The 21724-nt window shown below is 57.0% G+C and overlaps 3 protein-coding genes across 4 annotated transcripts; 2 read left to right on the top strand and 1 right to left on the bottom strand.

The window, feature by feature from the left end:
- Positions 1-347: 347 nt before the first annotated feature.
- On the top strand, positions 348-6430 carry PSMD8 (proteasome 26S subunit, non-ATPase 8). The gene is made up of 7 exons (XM_036834919.1): positions 348-757; positions 1781-1853; positions 1984-2086; positions 3272-3437; positions 4415-4515; positions 5041-5152; positions 5869-6430. Exons 1-7 carry the CDS (start codon positions 395-397, stop codon positions 6004-6006), a joined length of 1056 nt encoding a protein of 351 aa, XP_036690814.1. The 5' UTR covers positions 348-394; the 3' UTR covers positions 6007-6430.
- Positions 6431-6999: 569 nt separating this feature from the next.
- On the bottom strand, positions 7000-10810 carry GGN (gametogenetin). Of its 2 annotated transcripts, none has more exons than XM_036834117.1 (3): positions 10688-10810; positions 8040-9912; positions 7000-7117 (listed from the first exon to the last, which is right to left on the bottom strand). In XM_036834117.1, exons 2-3 carry the CDS (start codon positions 9908-9910, stop codon positions 7000-7002), a joined length of 1989 nt encoding a protein of 662 aa, XP_036690012.1. In that variant the 5' UTR covers positions 9911-9912; positions 10688-10810. The 2 variants fall into 2 exon arrangements, with proteins under 2 accessions (XP_036690012.1, XP_036690011.1); XM_036834116.1 differs by having other exon boundaries at positions 8040-9929; positions 10688-10735.
- Positions 10811-11688: 878 nt separating this feature from the next.
- Positions 11689-21724, top strand: SPRED3 (sprouty related EVH1 domain containing 3). Its single transcript, XM_036834656.1, is given in 7 exon segments — positions 11689-11784; positions 13335-13458; positions 13460-13516; positions 14660-14828; positions 14946-15025; positions 17180-17323; positions 18058-21724. Coding segments are annotated over 6 exon segments (1236 nt in total). The 5' UTR covers positions 11689-11784; positions 13335-13338; the 3' UTR covers positions 18724-21724.

The raw sequence follows: 21724 nt of genomic DNA, 5'->3' as shown, positions 1-21724 counted from the left end.
TTTTTGTAAAGTTTGTGCGTATTCGTACAAGCTCGGAGAAAGTGTGGAAGGACGCACGCACTGAGAGACTAGAGAGAAAGACCTAGGGTCAAATCTCAGCCGTTAGTCTCTTGGAGGTTTACCCAGACTGTCAAAGCCTGTCTGTAACATGGGAAGAATAACACAGCTATCCAAATGGCTCCACCACCGCCACCTCTTGGTTTAGAAAAGCTGCCACGCAGGTGTAATCTCCAAGACAGAAACGTAGCATCTCGAAAACCCACGCTGAAACTAGGGCGGCCATATTGGCTACGGGAGGCGGGGAGGCGTTGCGACCGCTGCCATTTTCAGTTAGGGCAGGTGGCGACTTCCGGTCGCCATCTTGAGTGACAGCAGAGGCGGAGCTCCGACTAACATGTTCCTTAAAAGCCGGGCTCCGAGGGCACCTCCCCGAGAGCGACTGAACGCTAACCCCGGCAGGCGGAGGCAGACAGTCGCAGCCCCGCCCCCGGCTTTGGGCTCCACCTCTCGGCCCCACTTCCGCCGGGCGAGGCGATGTAGGCGTCGCTGCCGTAAATCGGGCGGGCGGTTTGCCGCATCACGGAAGATGGCGGCCGCGGCGGTGAACGGGGTGGCGGGAGCCTCGAGCTCGGGGCCTGCGGCGGCCTCGGGCGCAGTCCTGCAGGCCGCGGCCGGCATGTACGAGCAACTCAAGGGCGAATGGAACCGTAAAAGCCCCAATCTTAGCAAGTGCGGGGAAGAGCTCGGCCGTCTCAAGGTAGGGATCGGCCGGGGGTGCTTCGAGGGGTCCAGACCCAGGGGGAGGCCGCAGCGCCGACACGACTAGGACGTGCTGGGCGATCCAATAGGGTGAAGGATTCGGAACAGCCAAAGTGCGGGCTTGGAGGAATGAAGACGTGAGAGGGGTCTGGAATGGACCAAGTGCGGCCCCACGGTGGGGGGTGACGGAAAGAGTGTTTCTGGCACAGACGAGTGAGAAGTTAAAATTTTGGTGCTTGGAGACCTAGCTGGCTGAAGTGGCAGGACGGGGCTGTCAGAGTTTTTCTGATGGAGGGTTCTGGACGACACCAAGTGGGGAATGAGGACTGGACAGGGTGATGGAAGAAGGAGGCTGAGATGATGGGGCTCCTGGTTAGGACCAGGTCAAGTTAGGATCTGAGAAATCTGGGGCTTAGGGATGCGTCTGTGGGGAGAGGGGCCCAGCCAAGTTGTGAGGGCAAGACTGAACTTAGGAAAAATATTCTTATAGTAGAGGACCAGAATGGGGCTCGGGTTGCTTCAGGCCAAGTGTGTTTGGGAGAGAGTACAAATACAGTGGGCTGGACCAAGTTGCTGACGGGGGTGTATCTGATAAGGGATGGTGTGTGGGCTGGACTATGGGAAGAGGTTAGCACCCTTTCCTCCCTGGTGTAGATGGAGGGGGGTGGCTGGGCCCAGCCCACCAAAGTATGGGAAAAGATTGCCAAAGAATTGAAGGTGCTAGTGTCTCCCCACCCCTTGATTCCATTGGGTCAGGCATGGAGTGGCCTTCCTGTTTCCCCAGTGGATCTATTAATACTTGTAATATAAGGTCATCTTAAATGAGCCCTCATCATGTGCCCAGGCCCTGATCTGAGGGCTTTATGAGGACTGACTCCTTTAATACTCATAACAACCTTATGAGTCAGGGATGATGATTAGCTCCATTTTCTAGGAGGGAAAACCAAGACCTAGAAGAAGGTAAGTAACCTGTACTTGAAGTCCCATCTTCTTTCCTTCCTTCCCCTGCCCTCCTCGTCAGCTGGTTCTGTTGGAGCTCAACTTCCTGCCAACCACAGGGACCAAACTGACCAAACAGCAGCTCATTCTGGCCCGTGAGTGTCACTGGGGTTGGGGGGGGGGTGGTGGTGGTGGTTATGGGCTGTGGTCATGGCAGGAATGGCAGCAGTGGTGGTCAGGGTCGGAGAACAGTCACCTCCTGAGAGCTTCCCCTGTTACCTACAGGTGACATCTTGGAGATCGGGGCCCAGTGGAGTATCCTACGCAAGGACATCCCCTCCTTCGAGCGGTACATGGCCCAGCTCAAATGCTATTACTTCGATTACAAGTGAGGATGGGCCCTGTCCCTAATTTGGTTTGCGTGTGTGTGTGTGCGGGGGTGTTACATGATGGCTTTTTATCCTTGTTGCTCTAGCCACTTGAGACATCTTCCTTCACTTGGGAATTACCCCTTTGCATAGCTGTGTCGCCAGAAGCCTCAGGGTTAGGGGTTGGCCTGGAGGTCCTGAGTCTGGGATTATACCATCCAGTCTCTGTTGCGCTCCAGTCTGTCTCCGCCTTCACATTCCCTCTCTAAATTTCCACTCCCCAATGTAGCCACTATCCCCTTTTACCTGCCTTGGCCCCAGCCTTGTCCCCTCAGATTCATCCCTCCATGGCAGCCAGTAGGTTCTTTGTGACACTAAAATTTGACCGTGTTTATCATATGCTTAGAACCTGTCTTGGCTCCCCATAGCCCTCAGGTTTCAGACCAAGCTCTTTCCTGTGGCCTCCAGTGCTGTATCAGCCCTGACCCGTCTGTCTGCGTCTCCCCCATCCCAGCCCTGTCTCTCCCACTGGACTGTGAGTCTTCTATAAGCGAAGGGTCTTAGTCACTGCTGTGTCCCAGCACTGCCTAGCATGGAGCCGGGCCCAGAGCAGGGACTCACTGGCTGTGTGTTGAATATGAAACTGAATGGCTTCATAACTGAATGGGGCTTGCATGGACTAATGATTAAGAATTTGACATCAGAAACCAGACAAACCCGAGTTTGAAACTAATTTTGCCACTTCCTGATTATGTGATCTTGGGCAAATGACTTTACTTCCCTAATCCTCAGTTTCCCCCAAAAAGTGAAGGTGATGATTCTTAATATCATAATCATAGTTAACACTTATATAGTATTTATTTGGGCCAGATACTGTTCTAATCACTACCTGGATTAAATCATTTAATAACTTAACCCTTATTTATTTAACCCACCTCTGTCAGATGGGTACTGTGGTGATACCCATTTTACAGTTGGGGAAACTGAGGCTAAGTCACTTTACTGGTGTGAGGTCACTTTCTGGGGCCCATATGATTGTGACTTTTTCATGTCTCTTTGGGCCTCAGTTTCATCTGAAAACCCAGGACTCGATACCCCTCCAAGGAGAGAGCATCAGGCAGTCGTCAGGTTCCCTGAAGCCTGGAGTGGGGCGCTTGGTCGGTACCTAAGCCCTCCTTACCTTGGTGTCCCACCCTGGTCCACAGGGAGCAGCTCCCGGAGTCAGCCTACATGCACCAGCTCTTGGGCCTCAACCTCCTCTTCCTGCTGTCCCAGAACCGGGTGGCTGAGTTCCACACAGAGTTGGAGCGTCTGCCTGCCAAGGACATCCAGACCAATGTATACATCAAGCATCCGGTGTCCCTCGAGCAAGTGAGGCTGAGGAAGGGGGAGGGGAGGGCCTGGCTAAAGGGAGTGGTACAGGGACAGACATTCGGGAGGGCTTCCTCCCAAATGAGAGGGTTCACCCATCTTTCAGCCTATGGACTCATTTGTCCAACAGCTATTGAGCCCCAGCCCTGTACCAGGCACTGTGGTTGGTTTTCAGACTCTACAGTGAACAAAACAGTTAGAATCTCTGATTTTGTGAGGATGACATTCAGGTGAGGAAGTGGACAATAAACAAAAAGATTAAATAACCTGTATATGGTCTGTCAGATGTGAAATGCTGTGGAGAAAAATAAAGCAGGAAGGAGGGTGGAGGGGCAGGGGCAGGGTGGTCAGGGAATGCCTTGCTGAAAAGGTGAAACTTGAGAAAGACTTGAAAGGGGTGAAGAACCCAACCACGTGGTCATCTGGGGGGAAAATGGTCCAGGTAGAGGGAACAGCCAGTCCAAGGGTCCCAAGGCAGAAACATGCCTGGTGTGTTTGAGGGGCAGCAAAGAGGACGGTTTCTGGAACAAGGTGAGCAGAGTCAAGGAAGAGCTGTAGTACCTAAGGTTAAGAAGTAGTTCTTCGAGCTGAGGTTTCATGGGAGGATTTCGCTGTGGGGAGAGGATGGGAGAGAGGGCATTTATGGCAGGGGCAGCACAGCTTGGGCAAAGATGTGGAGGAATGAGCTTGGGGTGCCTCCAGCTCTGTCTCCCTCCTGGAAAATAGATAATTAGATACTAACCAAGGGCAGGCTTGGAGAGTGTGTGTGTTTGTGTGTGTGTGTGTGTGAAAACCAGGGAGGGCTTCCGGGAAGAGTAGGACCCAGTCTGCATGGGGAATGGGTGACTGTATGGCAGAGAGTGTGCTAGTAGAGTGTAGATTATGGAGGCACTGGGAGTATGGTGAGGCCTCAGCGGGTAGGCCCCTGTGCTGCCTCTTCCTCACCCTCTCTTCTTCCTCACCCCTGTCCTCTACAGTACTTGATGGAGGGCAGCTACAATAAGGTGTTCCTGGCCAAAGGCAACATCCCTGCTGAGAGCTATACCTTCTTCATCGACATCTTGCTTGACACTATCAGGTGTGTGGGGGGCCAGGGTCGTGTGGAGTTTAGAAAGAGCCTGGACTCTGGAGTCAGACAGCTCTGTGTTTAAATCCCATTCTGGCCACTTGTGATCTGGGGAAGCTGGGCACATCAGGTCTCCTTTTCTGTGAACTGGAACTGGTTGTGAGATGGGGGTAAGAGCCCTCATCTCACTATGGGCTGTGTATGTGTGTGCCTGTGGACATCAGACCCTGAGTATGGACTTGGCACCCAGACAGCACTCAGCAGACAGAGACCCTGCTGCTTCTCATGGAAGTGCTCCACGAGTCATATAGCTTCATCTCAGAGTGTGGGCCCAGGAGTCCCAGAGATCTGAGTGTAGACCCTACTGTGGCCCTAGCTTTGCAACTCTAGTCAAGCTACTCTCCCCTGAGCCTTGATTGGTTGAACAGGGCAGGTAACACATTCCAGCCATCAGTGCTGAACAGAAGGGTCCGGCCTGAGAGGACAGGGCCTGGAGAGTTGTCTGTGCTCAGTAATGAGAATCTCATCTTCCCCCAGGGATGAGATTGCTGGGTGCATCGAGAAGGCCTATGAAAAAATCCTCTTCACTGAGGCCACCCGGATCCTCTTCTTCAACACACCCAAAAAGATGACAGACTACGCCAAGAAGGTGGCTGGGGTGGAGGGCAAGGGACCATGGGACCAGCGAGCCAAGGGGTGCACTCACTAACAGCAGGGTGGGGTGGCCTGGAGGGACACTGGAGCAAGACTGCCCAGGTTTAAATCCAGTTGTGTGACCTCAGGCAAGTTGCCGAACTTCTCCGAACTTCAGTTTCCCTACGTGTAGAAAGGGGCTAGAGTTTAATATGTGGGATGAGCTTAGCCCAGCACCTGGCACCAGGTGCAGGTGGAGGCTTAGCATATGTTGGTTGCTGGGCTTATCAGAATTCCTTGGAGGTTGCAGCTTTTCCCCACAAGACTTTGCTTCATTTGGTCTGGGGTATTTGTGTGGGAGCAGTGCCCCTGGAGATGCTGATGCATGGGGTGCAATAGCCCTGGTGACTGAGGAGGGTCAAGATCAGACTGGAAGAGGTGAAATTGAACTTGAGCGATTGTGACAGCTGATACTTAGTGATCGTTTACTCTGGTCCAAATACTATTCTCAGCACTTTTGATTCACTGAATCCTCACAGCAGACCCAGAAAAGTGTGTGATTAGGGTCCCCATCTCAAACATGGAGAAACTGAGGCACAGAGAGGTGAAGTTACTTGCCTAGGGTTGTGCAGGGTAGAGTAGGGTTGGTGAGAAAAGCGAGCCAGGGCCCACATGGGTAAGGGGAGGGTGCCTGTGTGATCACCGACCCATCTCATCTCTCCCTTCTTGCAGCGAGGGTGGGTCCTGGGCCTCAACAACTACTACAGCTTTGCCAGCCAGCAGCAGAAGCCAGAAGATACCACCATCCCCTCCACGGAGCTGGCCAAACAGGTCATCGAGTATGCCCGGCAGCTGGAGATGATCGTCTGAGCCCACCAGGCACTGGGGTGGAGCAGAGCTTGCATTATTTAAGGCAGTTGCAGTGCAGGGTTTCCCCCAATAAAGGTGGATTGACATTTTCTCTCTTAGGCCCTTGTCTCCCCGAGTGGAATGGTAGGGACGTAAGTTCTTATCTCTGAAGAACTTGGAGGTTTGGGGGCCCTAGGAGGTCTGAGATAACCCTGGGTCAGCCTCCGTCCAGTGGCCATTGCTCAAGGTCTCAAACACAGATGTCCACTGTGGGGGCCCAGTGGCACAGCGGGGGGAGCACAGGCCCTGGGTAGAGGGACTGTTGAAGGCAGCTGTGGACACACAGAAAGGCCAGACCAACGTACCAGCGTGTTTCAGTGAAGGGGGCGAAGTGTCCTGATTTTGAAAAATGTTTGCAATGAATTAAACCAGTTTTTTAAAATGACATGCTAAATGGACCTCTGTGGAACAAAAGGCATGGGCCCTGCCATGGGCTTGCCTTGGTTCCCACTCTTCTGAGCCAGTGCTGTGACTTATGACCTCCTGCACCTCCCAGCCTGTTTCCTGCCTTGAAGTTCTCAAGAAGGTGTTTAAGGCAGAGTCCAAATCTGGCTGAGCCATTTGTGGTTTGTGGGATTTTCAAGAAAGTCTCCTAGAGTCGGTTTCCCCAGCTGCAGAAAGGGAATGATCATTCCTGCTTTCCAGAGTGATTTGCACTGAACCCCTGTGCTTGGCACCAGATCGGCTTGGAAATGGAGCTGATGGTATTAAGGGGAATGAGAACATCTCACCCCTGGGTGCATCAGTCCACGTGCTGGATGAATGGAACCTCTCTTATTGCTAGTCTGGGTCCAGCCTCCTGTGGCCAGGATGTGGTGTTTTCATGGAGACCTCTGCCCCGCCCCACCCCTTCAACCCTTAGCCAGTGACTGACAGACATCTAGGCATCTAGGCATCTGGATGGTTATTTTATTGTCAAGGAGAGGAAGGCAGAGGGCGTTGAGCAGACTGCACTCAGTTGGAATGGGTAGCCTGCAAATCGTAGTGCTCCAGCCCAGCTACCAGGGAGCCGGCCAACGTGATGGTGGTGACCCAGCGTGGCTCACTCAGGTGGTTGGTGGGTGTGCTCAGCCTAGGGAGAGGGTAGAATCTTCAGGACCTGGCTATGTGGCCAGGCCCTTACCCCTTCTAGGCTCCACTTTCTCCATCTGTATAAGGGACCATGTCTGAATATCCCAAAGGTAGTTTAGGGCAGGGCTGTATCCACTTAAACTTAGTAGGAAAGGGGGCTGAGGGTTGGTGATAGTAGTTCTCCCAACTCCCCCTTCAGGTCCCAGCTGAGCCCCAGAGGTACCAGGGCAGAGGGTCTCCCAGTTATTCAGGTTCCTCAGGAGCCAGGGTCAGACAGACCCTGATGACCAGATCCTGAGATTTAGGGGTGAAGGAGAGGTAACTGGAGGATGCAGTGTCTCCCCTGAATCTGCGGAATCAGGAGTAACCTCTGCACCACAAGGACTGGGATATCAGTGCCCTCTGGCGGTCAAAGTCTTGGGTCAGTCGGGAGAAGGTGCCAAAGGCTGGAGGGGTAAGGAGTCTGGGGGGCTAGGCCTGGGGCTTCCTTTGGAGGCCTGCATTTATACCCGTTTGGTTCCAGAAGACCATCATCTCCCATCCCATCCCTGAAGAGCCTGGGATGTGGTCCTTCTTGATGTCATCAGGGACAGGGTCAAGGCAGTGAATAGGGTCAGGCCAGCTGCGACCAGTTTTCCCTCCCTGATGGCTCCAGAGAGTAATAAGAGGGTCAAGGGTCACGATAGAGGTCTGGGTACTAAGGAGCAGGGCCAAGGTGTTCTCTGTCAGGGATCAGCATGATACCAAGGCTCCTCTTGGTTCTGAAGGGTTGGAGCTCAGCTGGGTTTGAGTTGCAGCCAAGGGGAGGGTCTAGGGTCAGCTGGGGTCAGGATGCCAAAGGGTTGAATGGGGCACTCCAGGAAAGTCGGGTTCAGGACTTGGAAGGGTATGCCTCCCCTCCCTACTCCTCGACCTCCCCTCACCAGGCAGACACGTTGCGTGGCAGGCGGCGATGGCGTGGCTGGTGGCGGCAGTAACACTTGAAGGGACAAGAGTTAAGCACCTGGAAGGATGGCCAGTGGCGCGCGGCGCCCGAGTTAACCGTCCCCGCTGGAGGAGCCCCGCTGCCACCACCCCCTCTACCACCGCTGTCAGTCACAGTAGTTGCAGTACATTCGCGAGGACCATCTCCAGGCGCGCCATTCTCACGCGGAGCGGCCCGGGCTGCGCGGGGACCCTTGTTCCGGCGCGTGCGGACCTTGACGGGCGCGGCCGCAGGTGGGGATGGCTCAGCCACGGTGGGAGCTGGAGCCGGGGGTGGGGCCGGGCCTGGGGCCTGGTCAGCGGCCAAGGCGAGGGGCAGAGAGGGAGCCGGAGCGGGAGCCACGGCCGACTCCAAGTGGCCAGGGCTTGGTGTGGGCGGGAGGGCCACGGGCAGCGGCGTTGGCTGGAGCACGGGCGGCTGCGGCGCGGGAGGCGGCGTGGGTGGTGGCGCGGGTGGGTGCTGCGGCGCTGGCGGCGGCGGCAGCAACTCTTGCGGGCTGGGAGGCCCGGGGCGCACAGTCTCGCCATTGGTGGGCGCCGGGAAGATGAACACAGGCGGCGCCAGCAAGGCGGGTGCGGGCCTCCAGGGCCCGGGAGGTGGATGCATCTGCCCTGCCGCAGGCGGCGGGGAGCCCCTGGGCCCTGAGAGCGCGACTGCGCGCCGTCGGGGCGCCCCGACGCCTCCGCCAGCTCCACTGAAGCGAAAGTGGCGTTCAGGGCCATCAGGGGGGATCACCCAGTCAAATTTGGGCTTCGAGCCTGGGAAGGTGGTGTAGGATGGACGAGTAAGGGTCCGGGCGTGGGACGCAGGCGCCGAGGGTGGTCCAGAACACCCCTCGCCGTCTCCATCACCGCCCTCTGCTTCCTGAGTTCCCCGAGGGACCTCTCCCGAGGGGCGAGAGGCCTCAGGAGCCAGAGGTCCCTGCTTCAGGACCTCAGCGTAGGAGATGGCGCCCGAGGCGGCGGAGAAGAGTCCTCCTCCGCCGCTGCCCCCGAGAGAGGCTTTGGCCGCTAAGGAACTCGACGCCGCCGCAGGGGACAGCTGGGGCCCCGACTTGAAGGTGACTTTACACAACAGGCTCAGGCCGGGCTCGAAGGCCACAGACCGGGCCATTTCGCCCTCGCCTGCTTGGGGAGGTGCCCCTCTGCGGGCTCCGCCGGCCGTCTGGCCCTCGCTACCGTGCCTGGCCTGGCTTTCTGTAGGGGTTGCGGCGGATGTGGCCAGAGCAGGAGTGCTTCTGCGTTCCGGGGGCTGCGGGTCGGAAGGTGTCGGTAGTGGCGGCTTCCGCGGCTCCAAGGGCGGCGGAGTCGGGGATGGGGCCCTCGGGACAGGGTCGGGGTCCTCTCCGGTTAGTTGCCGGGGCGGCGGCGGCAGCGGGCGGAGGTTGGGAGGGTCGCCCTGGCCGCGATGGCTCGCCTGCAGCAGACCGCGGATCCGGGGCACCGGAGTGCCCGTGGGTTTTCGCCACTTAGACGGCGCGGGCAGTAGGGTCCCCACGGGGGGCGGGGGTGGTGTGGAGACCGCGGCCGCAGTCGCCTCCTCTGAAGGGGGCGTCACTGGCGAGGGCAGTTCTAAGGTCAGGGGCAGGGGTGAGCGTGAGGCCTGGGGCTCCGGGGGTACCAGGAGTCCCGGGGGCGCGGAGCTGCCAGGGAACCAGACGCCCAGCCCGCGAGCCAGGCGCATGGCCGGGGAGGAGGGGGTCCTCTCGGGCTCCACAAGTGATGTCCGCCGGGAGTTGGAGGACCGGTCCGAGGCCTGCTCTTTTCGGGAGCCCCCGCCCGCGGACGGCTCCGACTGCACGTTCCCCATTTCTGACGGAGGTCGGGGACTGTGGTCAGAAAAACTTCCGCCAGTCAATCTGCCAGGGCTGTGGGGTCCCCACGAGGCTGGCTGTACTTGGTCCTATCCGTCAGCACCGGCCCCGCCCTTGTCCTCCAAGATCCACTCAGGCACTAGTCTCTCCCCGCATTCCTGTTCCGTGACTCTTTATGTTCACATCTTCTTCCCCGTGGCCCCATACAGTTGCTGTTCAGATACTTAGTCCTCCATCCTCCTAGTGTACTAAGGTTGGGTCCCTGTCTCCCTGGCTGGTCCCTCATATCACATCCCTACACTTTGACCACGTCTCAGGTCTCTAAGCTCCAAGACACAGGTCTTGCCCGCTTTCCTGTCAGTCATTCAGGCCACATCACTCATGATGGTTGTGCTCTGTAGCCTATAAGACCTACAAAGAGTTCAAGCTTTTCTCCGCGGACTCCAGGCTCCAGAGGCCCAGGCCCCGCCCCCGCCCTCTGGTCCTGCCCCGATTGTCAGGGAATCTGGCCTTCTCAACACCCCCCGCCCCAGGTCTGGCCCCGCCTCCGCTTAACAAATTCCCGGTATTCTTGTCAGGCTAACCGCTCAGTCACCACCTCTAACCCTCAGATCTCTCTCTCTGTGTTGATCATTTGGTCCTGCCCTCTTCCCAGGCTTTAGTCCTAAATTTCTTTTCCCGCTCCTGGTCTAGCTGCAGGCCTCACACTCAGGCCCCACCCCTTTACCCAAGCTCCGTCCTGGCTACTCCTTCGCTCAGAGGATCCCACTCACCGACTCCTCCAGCTGACCAAAGTTCAGACCGCGGCCCCTTGGGCCCAGGGCAGGGCGGGGAACGGCCGTAGCAGAAAATAACCGAAAAGAACGGCGGTGCGGGTGAAGGCAAGTGGGCGAGACTGCGAGGGCGGACCCCGAGATCTAGGCCACGCCCCCGGGCTCGAGGCCCCGCCCTCCTTGAACCAGCTTGGGCACGGCCCCTTACGAACCTGGTTCTCCCTTTGAAATACTCGGGAGTCTTCTTCCCCACCCCCAAGCCTTGTAGTCCTAGGCCCCACCCCTATAGAACGTTTTAAGCCCCTCCCCTTTATAATGCCCCGCCCCTCTCCGTTAGTCTCTCTCCCGAAGCCCCGCCCATTACAAACACTGCTACGTAGCTCCTCCCTTTTGGAGCTCTCCGTCGTCCAGCCCCTAAAGACAATTTACTTATAAGCTCCGCCCTCTTAGGACTTGGCAACCTCTCTTCCCTAGACCCTCTCCTTCCTCGGGCCCGCCCAGAAGGCCCTTCCTCCGTGGACCCGCCCCTTTCTTGACGCACGCGCTTGTCCGCGCCTTCGGCGTCCTCACCCTCTCCTTCCCCCTCTCCTTCCCCCAGGTCCTCCGACCCCGCCTCCTTGGAAATGCTCCCTTCTTGCCCCACCCCTTTTCTAACCTAGCCAGGCACCCAGCCCCTCCCATTTAGAACCCAAAACTTAGACCCTCGCCTCTTTAGAACCTTGAGACCAGGCTCCGTCCCGGACCCCGTCCCCATATCCTCAGGGACCAATGGCGCGGATGGGTGGGAAAGTAGGGGATCCTCTCTGGATCCTGAGAAAATGCGGGCTGGGGGGCTGTTCGCTAGAGCCAGTGCCGGGCTCTAGGACCCAGCGGGCAAGTGCGCCTGCCTCGCGCTTACCCCTCCCCCAAGCCGCCCCCTCCCCCCCACCCATCTTTCAGGTTCCCCCTCCCTCCCCCCTCGCCCCGGCTCCCGGTGCCCGTCTCTAGCGCCGCCGGAGCCAGCGAGGGAGCCGGAGCGAACAGGAGGAGGAGGAGGAGGAGGAGGAGGAGGAGGAGGCCACGTCGCCACCGCTCGGAGCCCGGCCGGAGCCTCGCAGGCAGGTGCAGAGGGGGGCGAGGGGGCGGGGGCTGACAGACCGCCTGTCACGGTGAGGGGGCAGACGGCACCGCGCTGCGCCTCCTGCCCACCGGGGCGCCCTCCAGACCCTGGCTGGAAGGACAAGGGGGTGGGGGCCCCCAAACTGCGCGGCAGCCATTTGGGGTACCAGTGTCCATTTGGGGGGCCCGGACTTCCTCGGAGGACGCCCCATTCATAAATTTCCGTACTGGACCCTCACCATTGGGGAACTCAGGGGACCACTCCCCCCGGGAAACAGATGTGTGGGGAGCGTAGGGCATCCAGAAATCCCGGCGTCCCATCCCAGTAGGCCCTGGTGCGGTGGGGACCCCTGCCCTCTTTCTCTGCTTCACCTGTTGTCGGGGGAGGCGGGCGGACAAAGGAAGCAGCGTCACGTGACTGCTCATTCACAAAATCCCATCCCATTGAGAAAAGGGGGCTGGGGGCGCTGCGGCCGCCCCTTCCCCTCCCCAAGGGCTGGGGAAACCCGGCAGCCTGCAGGTGGGGGAAGGGGCTAGACCTCGTTGCTGGGGTCCCTAAGTCTGGGGCGCCAAGGTCCCTGCGCTCGGCGGTAGTGAGGGGTTGGACGCTGATCCCGATTACTGGGCGGAGGGCTAAGTCCCTTGAGCTGGGGGGCGGGGTAAGATGGTTCTGAAGGATGCTGGGGCGGGGAAGAAGAGGAGGAGGGATCAATTCCCCCCGCCCCCACCCCCCGCAATCTCTGCCCCTTGCCTTTCCTCGGCAGGGGCCTGAGGGAGCAGGCTTGATTTTTGTGAATGAAATGCTCTCTGGATGTGTCTCGGTCGCCCGTTTCTGGCTTCCTCTGCCTCCATCTCCCTTTCGGCCTGTCTCTGGCCATTTCTGGTTCTCTCCTTGCTCCCTGCCCATCTCCCGTTGCTGGGTGACTCAGTGAGCTTTGCATCCGGTCTCATTCATAAATCCGGGAAGGGGTGGGGGGGAAGAGAACCTGGGTTTCTCACCCAGCCAGTGGCCTGGGCGGCAGGGTGCGGAGGCAGTGTAGGGGGGACTGGAGCTGAGTTGATGGGCTCTAAGAAAATACATATGCGCAGGCACCCAGCTGTGAGGGGGACGATGGGTGGGGCTGTGGGTATGTGCTGAGGGAGGAGAAGGAGACAGGGTTGATAGGGGATGAGCAGGAGGAGGAAGGGAAGTGGAAGAGCAAAGCTATGGGGGTGAGGATGGGAAAGATGGGGAAAGGGAGGAAAGGTGGGTATGGAGAAAAAAGGTAGATATGGAGAAGAAGGTAGGCATGGGAGAAAAGAGATGGCAAAAGGAAGAAAGAAGCCATGCTGGAAGAAGGTGGGCATAAGAGAGGTGACGGGTATGGGGAGACAGTGGGCCTAGGGGAGGAGGTGGGTGTGGAAGGTAAGGTGAGTATGGGTGGCTAAGAGTGCAGTAGATCCAGCTGTGAGGGATGAAGAGCAGAGATGAGGGTTGGGGGAACACTGAATAGGAGAGCAGGATTGACGCTCACTGACCCTGTTGTCCCTGTCCCCCCACCTCCTCCAGGTACATGGTTCGGGTCCGAGCCGTGGTGATGGCCCGAGATGACTCCAGTGGGGGCTGGCTGCCTGTGGGGGGCGGGGGCCTCAGCCAGGTGAGCGTATGTCGGGTCCGAGGGGCCAGGCCCGAGGGGGGGGGCCCGCCAGGGGCACTACGTCATCCACGGGGAGCGCCTCCGGGACCAGAAAGTGAGCCACCCTGGGGCGTGGGGGTAGGGTGCGGGTGTGGGGAAGTAGGGGAATGGGACTGGGGATGTAGAGGTGAGGTCAGGTCATCTCCCAGCACCGGGGTGTGGGATGGAGTTGGAAGTACATCTGTCCTCTGTCTGAGAGTGGGGAGTTTCGGGACTATTTGGGGTATTAAGCAGGTCCTGTCCGCTGCCATTGCCTGCTGGACTGTCACAGCAGCCTCCGCACTGGTCTCCTTGCCCTGCTCCTGCTCCCTCCCCCAACCTCAGTCTGTTCAAAAGGGGCTGGGCTAACACCTGACTCAGATCATATCCCTCCTCGGCTCAGAACCCTCCCCGTGGCTCCATCTTGCTCAGAGATCCTCACCACGAGGATTTTACACCACTGGCCCCTGTCTGCCTAAGTATATGGAGGCATTTGGTGGGGGGACCGTCTGGAAGTGTCCAATAGGGTTTACAATCCTAATGTGGGTTCAGCAGGAATGTTCTGGGCTGTCTGGCCTGAAATGGAAAGAGAATGTTGACGTTTCAGCTGGGGATGTAGTAGAAAGGTTTGGATCGTTTGAAAAGGCTTGGGGTAAGGGTTGAATTTCAGAGCAAGGATCGGAAGGAACAATGTAGGGGGGTTTGAAATGGTGTGAAAGAATATAGTGGTGTTGGGCAAGAAGATGAGGGAACTTCTAGGGTGTTGACCAGCATCTGAGGGGAAATCTGTGGGAGTTTGTTAAGAATTTGGGGATAATATTTGGGGAGCTTATTGGGGCATCAGAAGGGTACTAACAATAACATTTTGAGATGTTCAGTAAAATTTGGGGAGTATGATTGAGTCAAATGGGGGATATTGGCTATCAGAAAGAGGCTGACTCATTTTTTGAAGCATTCAATAAAATTTGGGATTCCTATTGAGATATGGGGCGGGGGATGGTTAGGAAAATGTAGGGATCAAGGGGTTTGGGGGAAATATTGGAGTATCAGAGGTGTGCTCAGTAAAGTTGGGGAGTGGTATTGGGGTGTTGATCAGGGTTCAAGGGTACACCTAGGATTGAGAAATGAGGTTTGTGGGATGCTCTGGTATAGAGTCTGGGGAAGTCACAGGCATGGCTGGAAGAGGGTATCTGACCTGGCCCCTTCCTGCCCCCCTCAGACTACCTTGGAGTGTACCCTGCGGCCAGGCTTGGTTTACAACAAGGTGAACCCCATCTTCCATCACTGGAGCCTGGGTGACTGCAAGTTTGGGCTGACGTTTCAGAGTCCGGCAGAGGCTGATGAGTTCCAGAAGAGCCTGCTGGCAGCGCTGGCTGCACTGGGTCGAGGTGAGTGGTGCAGGTGGTGGGCATTGGTGTGGGGGGGGGCGGGGGGGGGAGCTGGGGTGGAGGGGTGGGAGAAGCTGGGCCCAGGGAACTCACTCTCTGCCTTTCTCCCTGCCCCAGGCTCGCTCACCCCCTCCTCCTCCTCCTCCTCTTCCTCCTCCCCTTCCCAGGATACCGCAGACACTCCCTGCCCTCTGACGGTGAGTCTCCAGGATGCAGCTCTGCTGGGAGGGCAGGGGTTTCTTTCTATGCTACAAACATTCTTGAGCACCTACTGTGTATCCAGCGCCATGCCACGTGCTGGGGACACGAATTTGGGCCCAAACAATAGTGTCAACTTTGATCCCAGTTATTCTAGTTTTTCTGTTCTATCTTGATTTATACGTTCATTCAAGGGTATTTATTGAACACCTTGAATAAGAAGTGTTTTAAGCACTGGGGATACATCAGTGAACAAAACAAAATCCCTTTCCTCGAGGAGCTTCTATTCTAGTGTGGAAAGGCAGAAAAGAATTTAAGGTACACTATAAAAATTAATAAATCTTAAAAGTAAATGGGTGAACAAATTAATGGGAAATCCATCCTTCTCAGGGGTACAAACCTTGGAGTCATCCTTGCCTCCTCTCCTCTTTTATGCCCCTCATCTAATCTGTCAGCAAATATTGGCTCCACTTTCTTTTTTTTTTTTAATTTGGCCGCACCGCATGGCATGTGGGATCTTAGTTCCCGGACTGGGGATTGAACCCAGGCCCTGGCAGTGACAGCGCTGAGTCCTAACCACTGGACCTCCAGGGAATTCCCTGGTTCCACTTTCAAAATGATCGGAATGTGCCTCCAACCTGGTTACTGTTCAACCTCATCTCCCCACTGGACCATCTCATCAGCTGCTCATCATCAACTGCCCCCTCCCCACCATCTCCTTTCCCCACACACAGCCAGAGGGACCCGATTGACATCTAAGTCAAATTATGGATATCTCCCACTTACAACCCTACCCAGGCTCCATCTCGTGGTAAAGGACAAAGTCCTCACAGTGGCACATAAGATCCCACATAATCTGGCCTCCTATTACTCTCCCTCATGCTCACTTGGCTCCAGCCACACTGGCCTCCTACTGGTACTCCAAAAGGGCAGGCACATTCCTGTCTCAGCGCCTTTGCACTCGCTGGTCCTCTGTCTTAGAACACTCTTCCCCAAATTTCCACATGGCTTATTCCCTTATTTCCTTCAGGGCTTTGCACACACATCACCTTAGTGAGGCCTTCCCTGAGTAACCTGTTTGAAATCTCCCAATGCTCCTTATCCTACTCTTTATCCCCATCTTCTAAGATATTTTTCTTATTTCCTCTCCCAATAGACAGTTTTATTATCAATGACTTTACTGTCCATCTCTCATGCTAGCATGTCAGCTCCAGGAGGGCAAGGATCTTTTGTTGCTTTCTTGCTGCATCTTCAATGCTTAAAACAGTGCCTGGTAGACAGTAAGTGTTCAGTAAATATGTGTTGAATAAATTGATTGAATAAATGCACAGAATGTCGGATTCGATTTGGCACTTGCTGGGGTACAGTGGGGGTTGCTTGAGAACACTTGGAGGAACAAAACTGGTTCCCTGGGCAGAAAAGGGGGATTCCCAGGGTAATGGGAGATGCAGGTGGGTCTACAAAGTCACACAGACAGGTCCCACTTATTGAGCACTTACTCAGGAAAGGTGCTGTGCTCTCCATGCTCCATCTCACACCCTCCCAATGGCCTTTGTGAGCCTGGCATGTCGTGGGTGCTCAATGAATGTTTATTGAAGATAGTAATTGGATGAGGTGGGAATTATTCCCAAGTTACAGAAAGGAAACCAAGGGTCTGAGAAGCTCGTAAAGGACAGAGCTTGGTTTGGATGGGAAGGAACACATTCCAGGTGGGTGGAACTGCCCCAGTAAAGGTGTGGTGGTGGGAAGGAGGCAGGAAGGCAGCTGACAGCCAAGGGAGAGGGCTTCTGAGAAGGGAGGATGATTTGATGTTCTGTAGGTTGGTGAGCTGAGCAGATAAGAAGAGAAAGTCAAATAATAATAACCATTTCCAGCTCTTCCTGTACTTCAGGCATGTTTATGCCCTTTACAGTGGGTCCTAACCACATCGTTATGAATAGACAATATTATGATCCCCATTTTACAGAAGAGGAAACTGAGGCTCAAAGAGCTGAGCTCACTTGCCGGAGGTCACACAACCAGTCAGTGGCAGAGCCGGGTCTTGAACCCAGGCCTGTCTGGCCGCAGAGCCCTCGCTCACAATGGGAGGGGGTCTATGTAAGGGCATCGGCTGTGCCAGGGGTCCCGGCTCTGAGGCCGCCAATCTCCCCCAGTCCCACGTGGACAGCGACTCCTCCTCCAGTCACAGCCACCAGGAGACGCCTCCCACCGCAGCGGCGGCCCCCATCGTCACCGTGGAGTCAGCTTCTGGCTTCGGGCCGGCCACGCCCCCCCAGCGCCGCCGCTCGTCAGCTCAGGTGCGACCTCCGACCCCCGGTGAAATAAGGCCGGGCGCTGGGGTCCCGAAAGTGGGCGGGAACTGAGGCCGCAGAGGGGCAAGAAACCACGAACAGATTCTAAGGGATGGCTGACCTGACTTATGGCTGGGGAGCTTAGGCCTGGGTTCCTCGGAAGGTTGGGTGAGGGCTTCCTGCGTCTCCTGCGCTCTTGGAGATTGGAAAGTTCTGAGTCCCACAGAGTTTAGGGGACGACTCGGATAATGACTATATTAGGAAGTTGGTGGTACTCGTGGAAGGAGTCCTTTAGTGCTTAATTCACGAGGGGTGGGGCTCAGTATCCAAGGGGTAAAAGGGACCTGGGGACCAGACTCCTGCGTCCTGGAGGAGGAGACGGCTGGGGTCCAGGAGTCTTGAATCTGAGAGTAGAGGGGGCTGGGTACTGGGATCCCGGATCTTGAGAGAGGGCAGGACTGAGAGCCTGGACCACTGGGTCCTTAAGGTGTGGGTTTGGTGCCTGGAGTCTTCTGTCGGTCCCTAGATGTCCTCTGTCCCTGGGAGGAGAGTGGGCTGAGGACTTATAAGTCTGAGTACCGGACCCAGGCAGTCAGGATCCCAGGGCAGGATCCTAGGATGAATGAGGCCTGTGGCTGGGTCTGTGGATTTTCGGGTCTTCTAAGGCCGGGATGGATTGTGGTGGGATGTGGGGCATCGCACACCCCGCTAACTTCTTCTCCTGTGTCTTGGTCCCGCAGAGCTACCCTCCGCTCCTACCGTTCACGGGGATTCCGGAGCCTTCAGAGCCCCTGGCCGGGACAGGGGGGCTGGGCTGGGGCGGCCGTGGCTATGAGGATTACCGGCGAGCTGGGCCACCCGCACCCCTCGCCCTATCCACCTGCGTCGTGCGCTTCGCCAAGACCGGCGCGTTGAGGGGCGCAGCCCTGGGGCCCTCGACAGCCCTGCCCGCCCCTCTCACCGAGGCTGCGCCTCCAGCGCCCCCGGCTCGCCCACCCCCGGGCCCCGGCCCGGCCCCTGCGCCTGCCAAGGCCTCCCCGGAGGCGGAGGAGGCGGCGCGCTGCGTGCACTGCCGCGCGCTCTTCCGCCGTCGCGCCGACGGGCGTGGCGGCCGCTGCGCCGAGGCCCCGGACCCGGGTCGCCGGCTGGTGCGCCGTCTCAGCTGCCTGTGGTGCGCCGAGAGCTTGCTCTACCACTGCCTGTCGGATGCCGAGGGCGACTTCTCGGACCCGTGCGCCTGCGAGCCGGGCCACCCGCGCCCCGCCGCGCGCTGGGCCGCGCTGGCTGCGCTCTCCCTCGCCGTGCCCTGCCTCTGCTGCTACGCGCCCCTGCGCGCATGCCACTGGGTCGCAGCGCGATGCGGCTGCGCAGGCTGCGGGGGTCGCCACGAGGAGGCGGCGCGGTGAGGACGGCCTGGTGGGTCCGGTAGCCGGACCGAGGACCCAAAATTGAGGGTCCAGGACCCCGGACTCCGTTCGGACCCCAAACCCAAACCTAGGCACACCCGGAACTTGGAGCTTGAGTTTGGATTGAGAGACCCCAGACCTGGAACCTGGACCCCAAATGTAGGACTGAGAGACCCCAGAACCAGCTTCATTGGGATGTCTGTCCAAGAGGTCCTAGGCATCCTGAGTTTTGGCGTCCCCATTCTCCATCCCCACTCCGCCCCGCTCTGGCCTAGACTGAGGAGATTCCAGGGATGCCCAGACTCTTCACCTCAGGCAGGCAGGGGAGCACACGGATCCCTGAGAATCGGGCTCTGAATCCTGACTCCCTGTTCAAATTACCAGTCTAGACTCAGTCATGCCTGGCACCATGAATCCTCAAATTACAGCCCCAGAATTAGGAGTTGCCGGTACCTGACCCTGCCTGTATACAATTACTCCCAGATCTTGAGACCCTAAGACCCAGAATCACCCCCAGATCATTCCTGAATGCTCATCTAAAACTCGGAGCACCTGTAACTGAGATGTTCTTGTGGCTCCAGGACTTCTTAGATACCGAATCCTCTTAAGATACTCTGAGTCCTTGGATGTGCTCAAACGGATGTTCTCTGACCCAAATGACTTGGGAGAACCATCTAAGAGCCCCCTTCCCCACACGCACACTACCCAAGATCCAGAATTAAGACTCCAAGATGCTCTGTGAGCCAGGGATCAAAGAAGTCTGTAGATCACCAACACCAAGCCTGTGTTCCCAGGAGCTTTCGATTTCATATACAGGACTCTGAGGTGCCTAGTCCTGCAGATGTAAGACTGGAGGCAACCAACACCTCAGGGCCCAAGACATTGGTCCCAGCCCCTCAGATAGCCCTCTTCCAATCCTCCTTGGACTTGCATTTCAAGCCCCAGAATGTCCTGGAATCTTTGGCTTCTTCGTACCCACAGATTCCCCAATCCACTAAAGGCTGGGAGCCCAGCTCCCACAAGATGGGATGTTCATGGCAACTCAGACCTCTAACCCCTTGCCCCTGAGTGACCCCAAGGTACTTTAGGAGCACTAGATCCAAGACCCCAAGGTGCCATTGACCCCCAAATTCAGGACTCAAGCCTACAAAATATTGGGATTGTCCCTGACCCAAGATCTTGGTCCCTCCATACAAGAGACAGATCTGAGGCTCCCCGGGACCCTAGCACCTTCAGATCCCAGATTTCTTTGGACTCAAACCTCTCTAGCCTGATATTTCCCAGGCCCAGCTTGTGCATCCCCTGAGACCTGCTGCCGGTTGAATCCTGCCATCCATACGCCCCTGAAACCCCAAGTTCCCAGACACTGGAATTCTAGTCCCAAGGGCTCCAGCCCATGCTCTAGTATCCCACAGAACTACCCCTTTACCCTAAGGGGAAAAAAACATTTTGAGCTAATGTTCCTGGATTCCAGGACCACCCAAGAACACCCCTGCTCCCATCTCTAGGACCCAGCATTGCTGTAGATGATTGTGCAGGCTGTTCATGAAGCACAGGCACACAGCCAAGGTGGTGAGTGGGGCTGGCCATGCTGTGCCCTCAGAGGAAGGTGTGCATTGCACGAAGGCAACTAGGTATGGTTCTACTGGCACAAAGGCCACACACACACACACACCCCAGCCTTGCAGACTCTCTTCCAAGCCCAACTTTGAGTCCTAGCCCTAGTCCAAGCCTTTTATGACCTGCCCCTCTGTTAACTCCTTCTCTTCCATGTCAGAGTTGGGGGTTGTTTCAGAAAGTTTGAAAGCCTGGTTCATGGCCCATTGAGAGTCCTCTTCTGGGGAAGGGGGATTCCAAGGTCTCTTTCCCCTGAGTGGAATGGGACTTCTAGTGTACCACAGATCTGAAGGCCTCCTGCATGGGGGGGGGCGGGAATCACGGTCTTGGAGCAACACAATCTCATTGTTGTACGGGCTCGGGACCTGCATCTGGTCCCGAGCACCTTGAAATGTGCACTTACCTTTCCTCATTACCCAGACTTGGATAGCCTTGTGGGGGTTCAAGGGATAGGTCAAGGGGGCCAGAGGGATGGATCCTCCTGTCACTTCCTTTAAATTATTAACTATTTATTACATCCGGAACCTGTGAGATTCAGCTCTCTCAAGCAGACCCTGGGATGGGTGAAGAGAAAAGGGGGGTGTCCCTCCCATCCCCACTCTGCCCAGCTCTCATCACTGTCAGACCCACCAGAGCTGAGGGCGGAGGGACTGGGGGCTGGGGCAGCCTGGGTCCCCATCCCCCTCTCTGTGCCTCGGTCTCCTCCCTTCCGTGGTGGGCGGGGGGAAGCTCCATTCTTAACCTACCTCGTTTTGGGGAGGGGTGGGACGGGGGACCAGAGTGCTGTAAGGTGCTGCGGGATCTGCGGATGAAGTGGGGGGCTGGGGGACGGTTCCCTGGCTCCCACCTCCCAGCACCGCCTCTCCCAGGTCTCCCAGTCCTGCTCCCTGCTGATACCCACCTCTGATCCATGATTACTCTTCATCACCCCTAAATCAGGGGTGCATGGAGGGGTGACCCTGGGAGCCAGGAAGACCTCAGACCCTGGAGCCCCCAGGCCCAATTTCCCAGCTGCTTGCCCCTCAGATTGGATGCTTGGCCCCCATACTTGGGGGAAGCACCCCGACATTTATCTTCCTGATCTTGATTCTAAGCCAGTCTGTGACCTCAATGTTGTTATCAGGGCAGGCTGAAGTAGTGGGGGTGATGCGGGCCGAAGACCCAGCCTTGTCATCGGGGGAGGGGCATGAGATATCGGCTCCAAGAAACATCTGTGACAAAGTCTCAGCCTGTGTTCTTTATTTGCATTGGTGCACCCCATCCATTCACCTTCCTGAACCACCAGACCAGTCCCCTACCCAAATCCTCCTTTCCCCTTCCCATCCTTTAGTCCCAAGCAGACCCTCCAGCTGAATTTTATACCTCCAGTCGCTCTACATTTATT

Source organism: Balaenoptera musculus, chromosome 19 (assembly GCF_009873245.2).
Source record: "Balaenoptera musculus isolate JJ_BM4_2016_0621 chromosome 19, mBalMus1.pri.v3, whole genome shotgun sequence".
Classification (NCBI taxonomy): domain Eukaryota; kingdom Metazoa; phylum Chordata; class Mammalia; order Artiodactyla; family Balaenopteridae; genus Balaenoptera; species Balaenoptera musculus.
The sequence above is the reverse complement of the archived record's forward strand: the minus strand, read 5'-3'. Positions and strand labels throughout refer to the sequence as shown.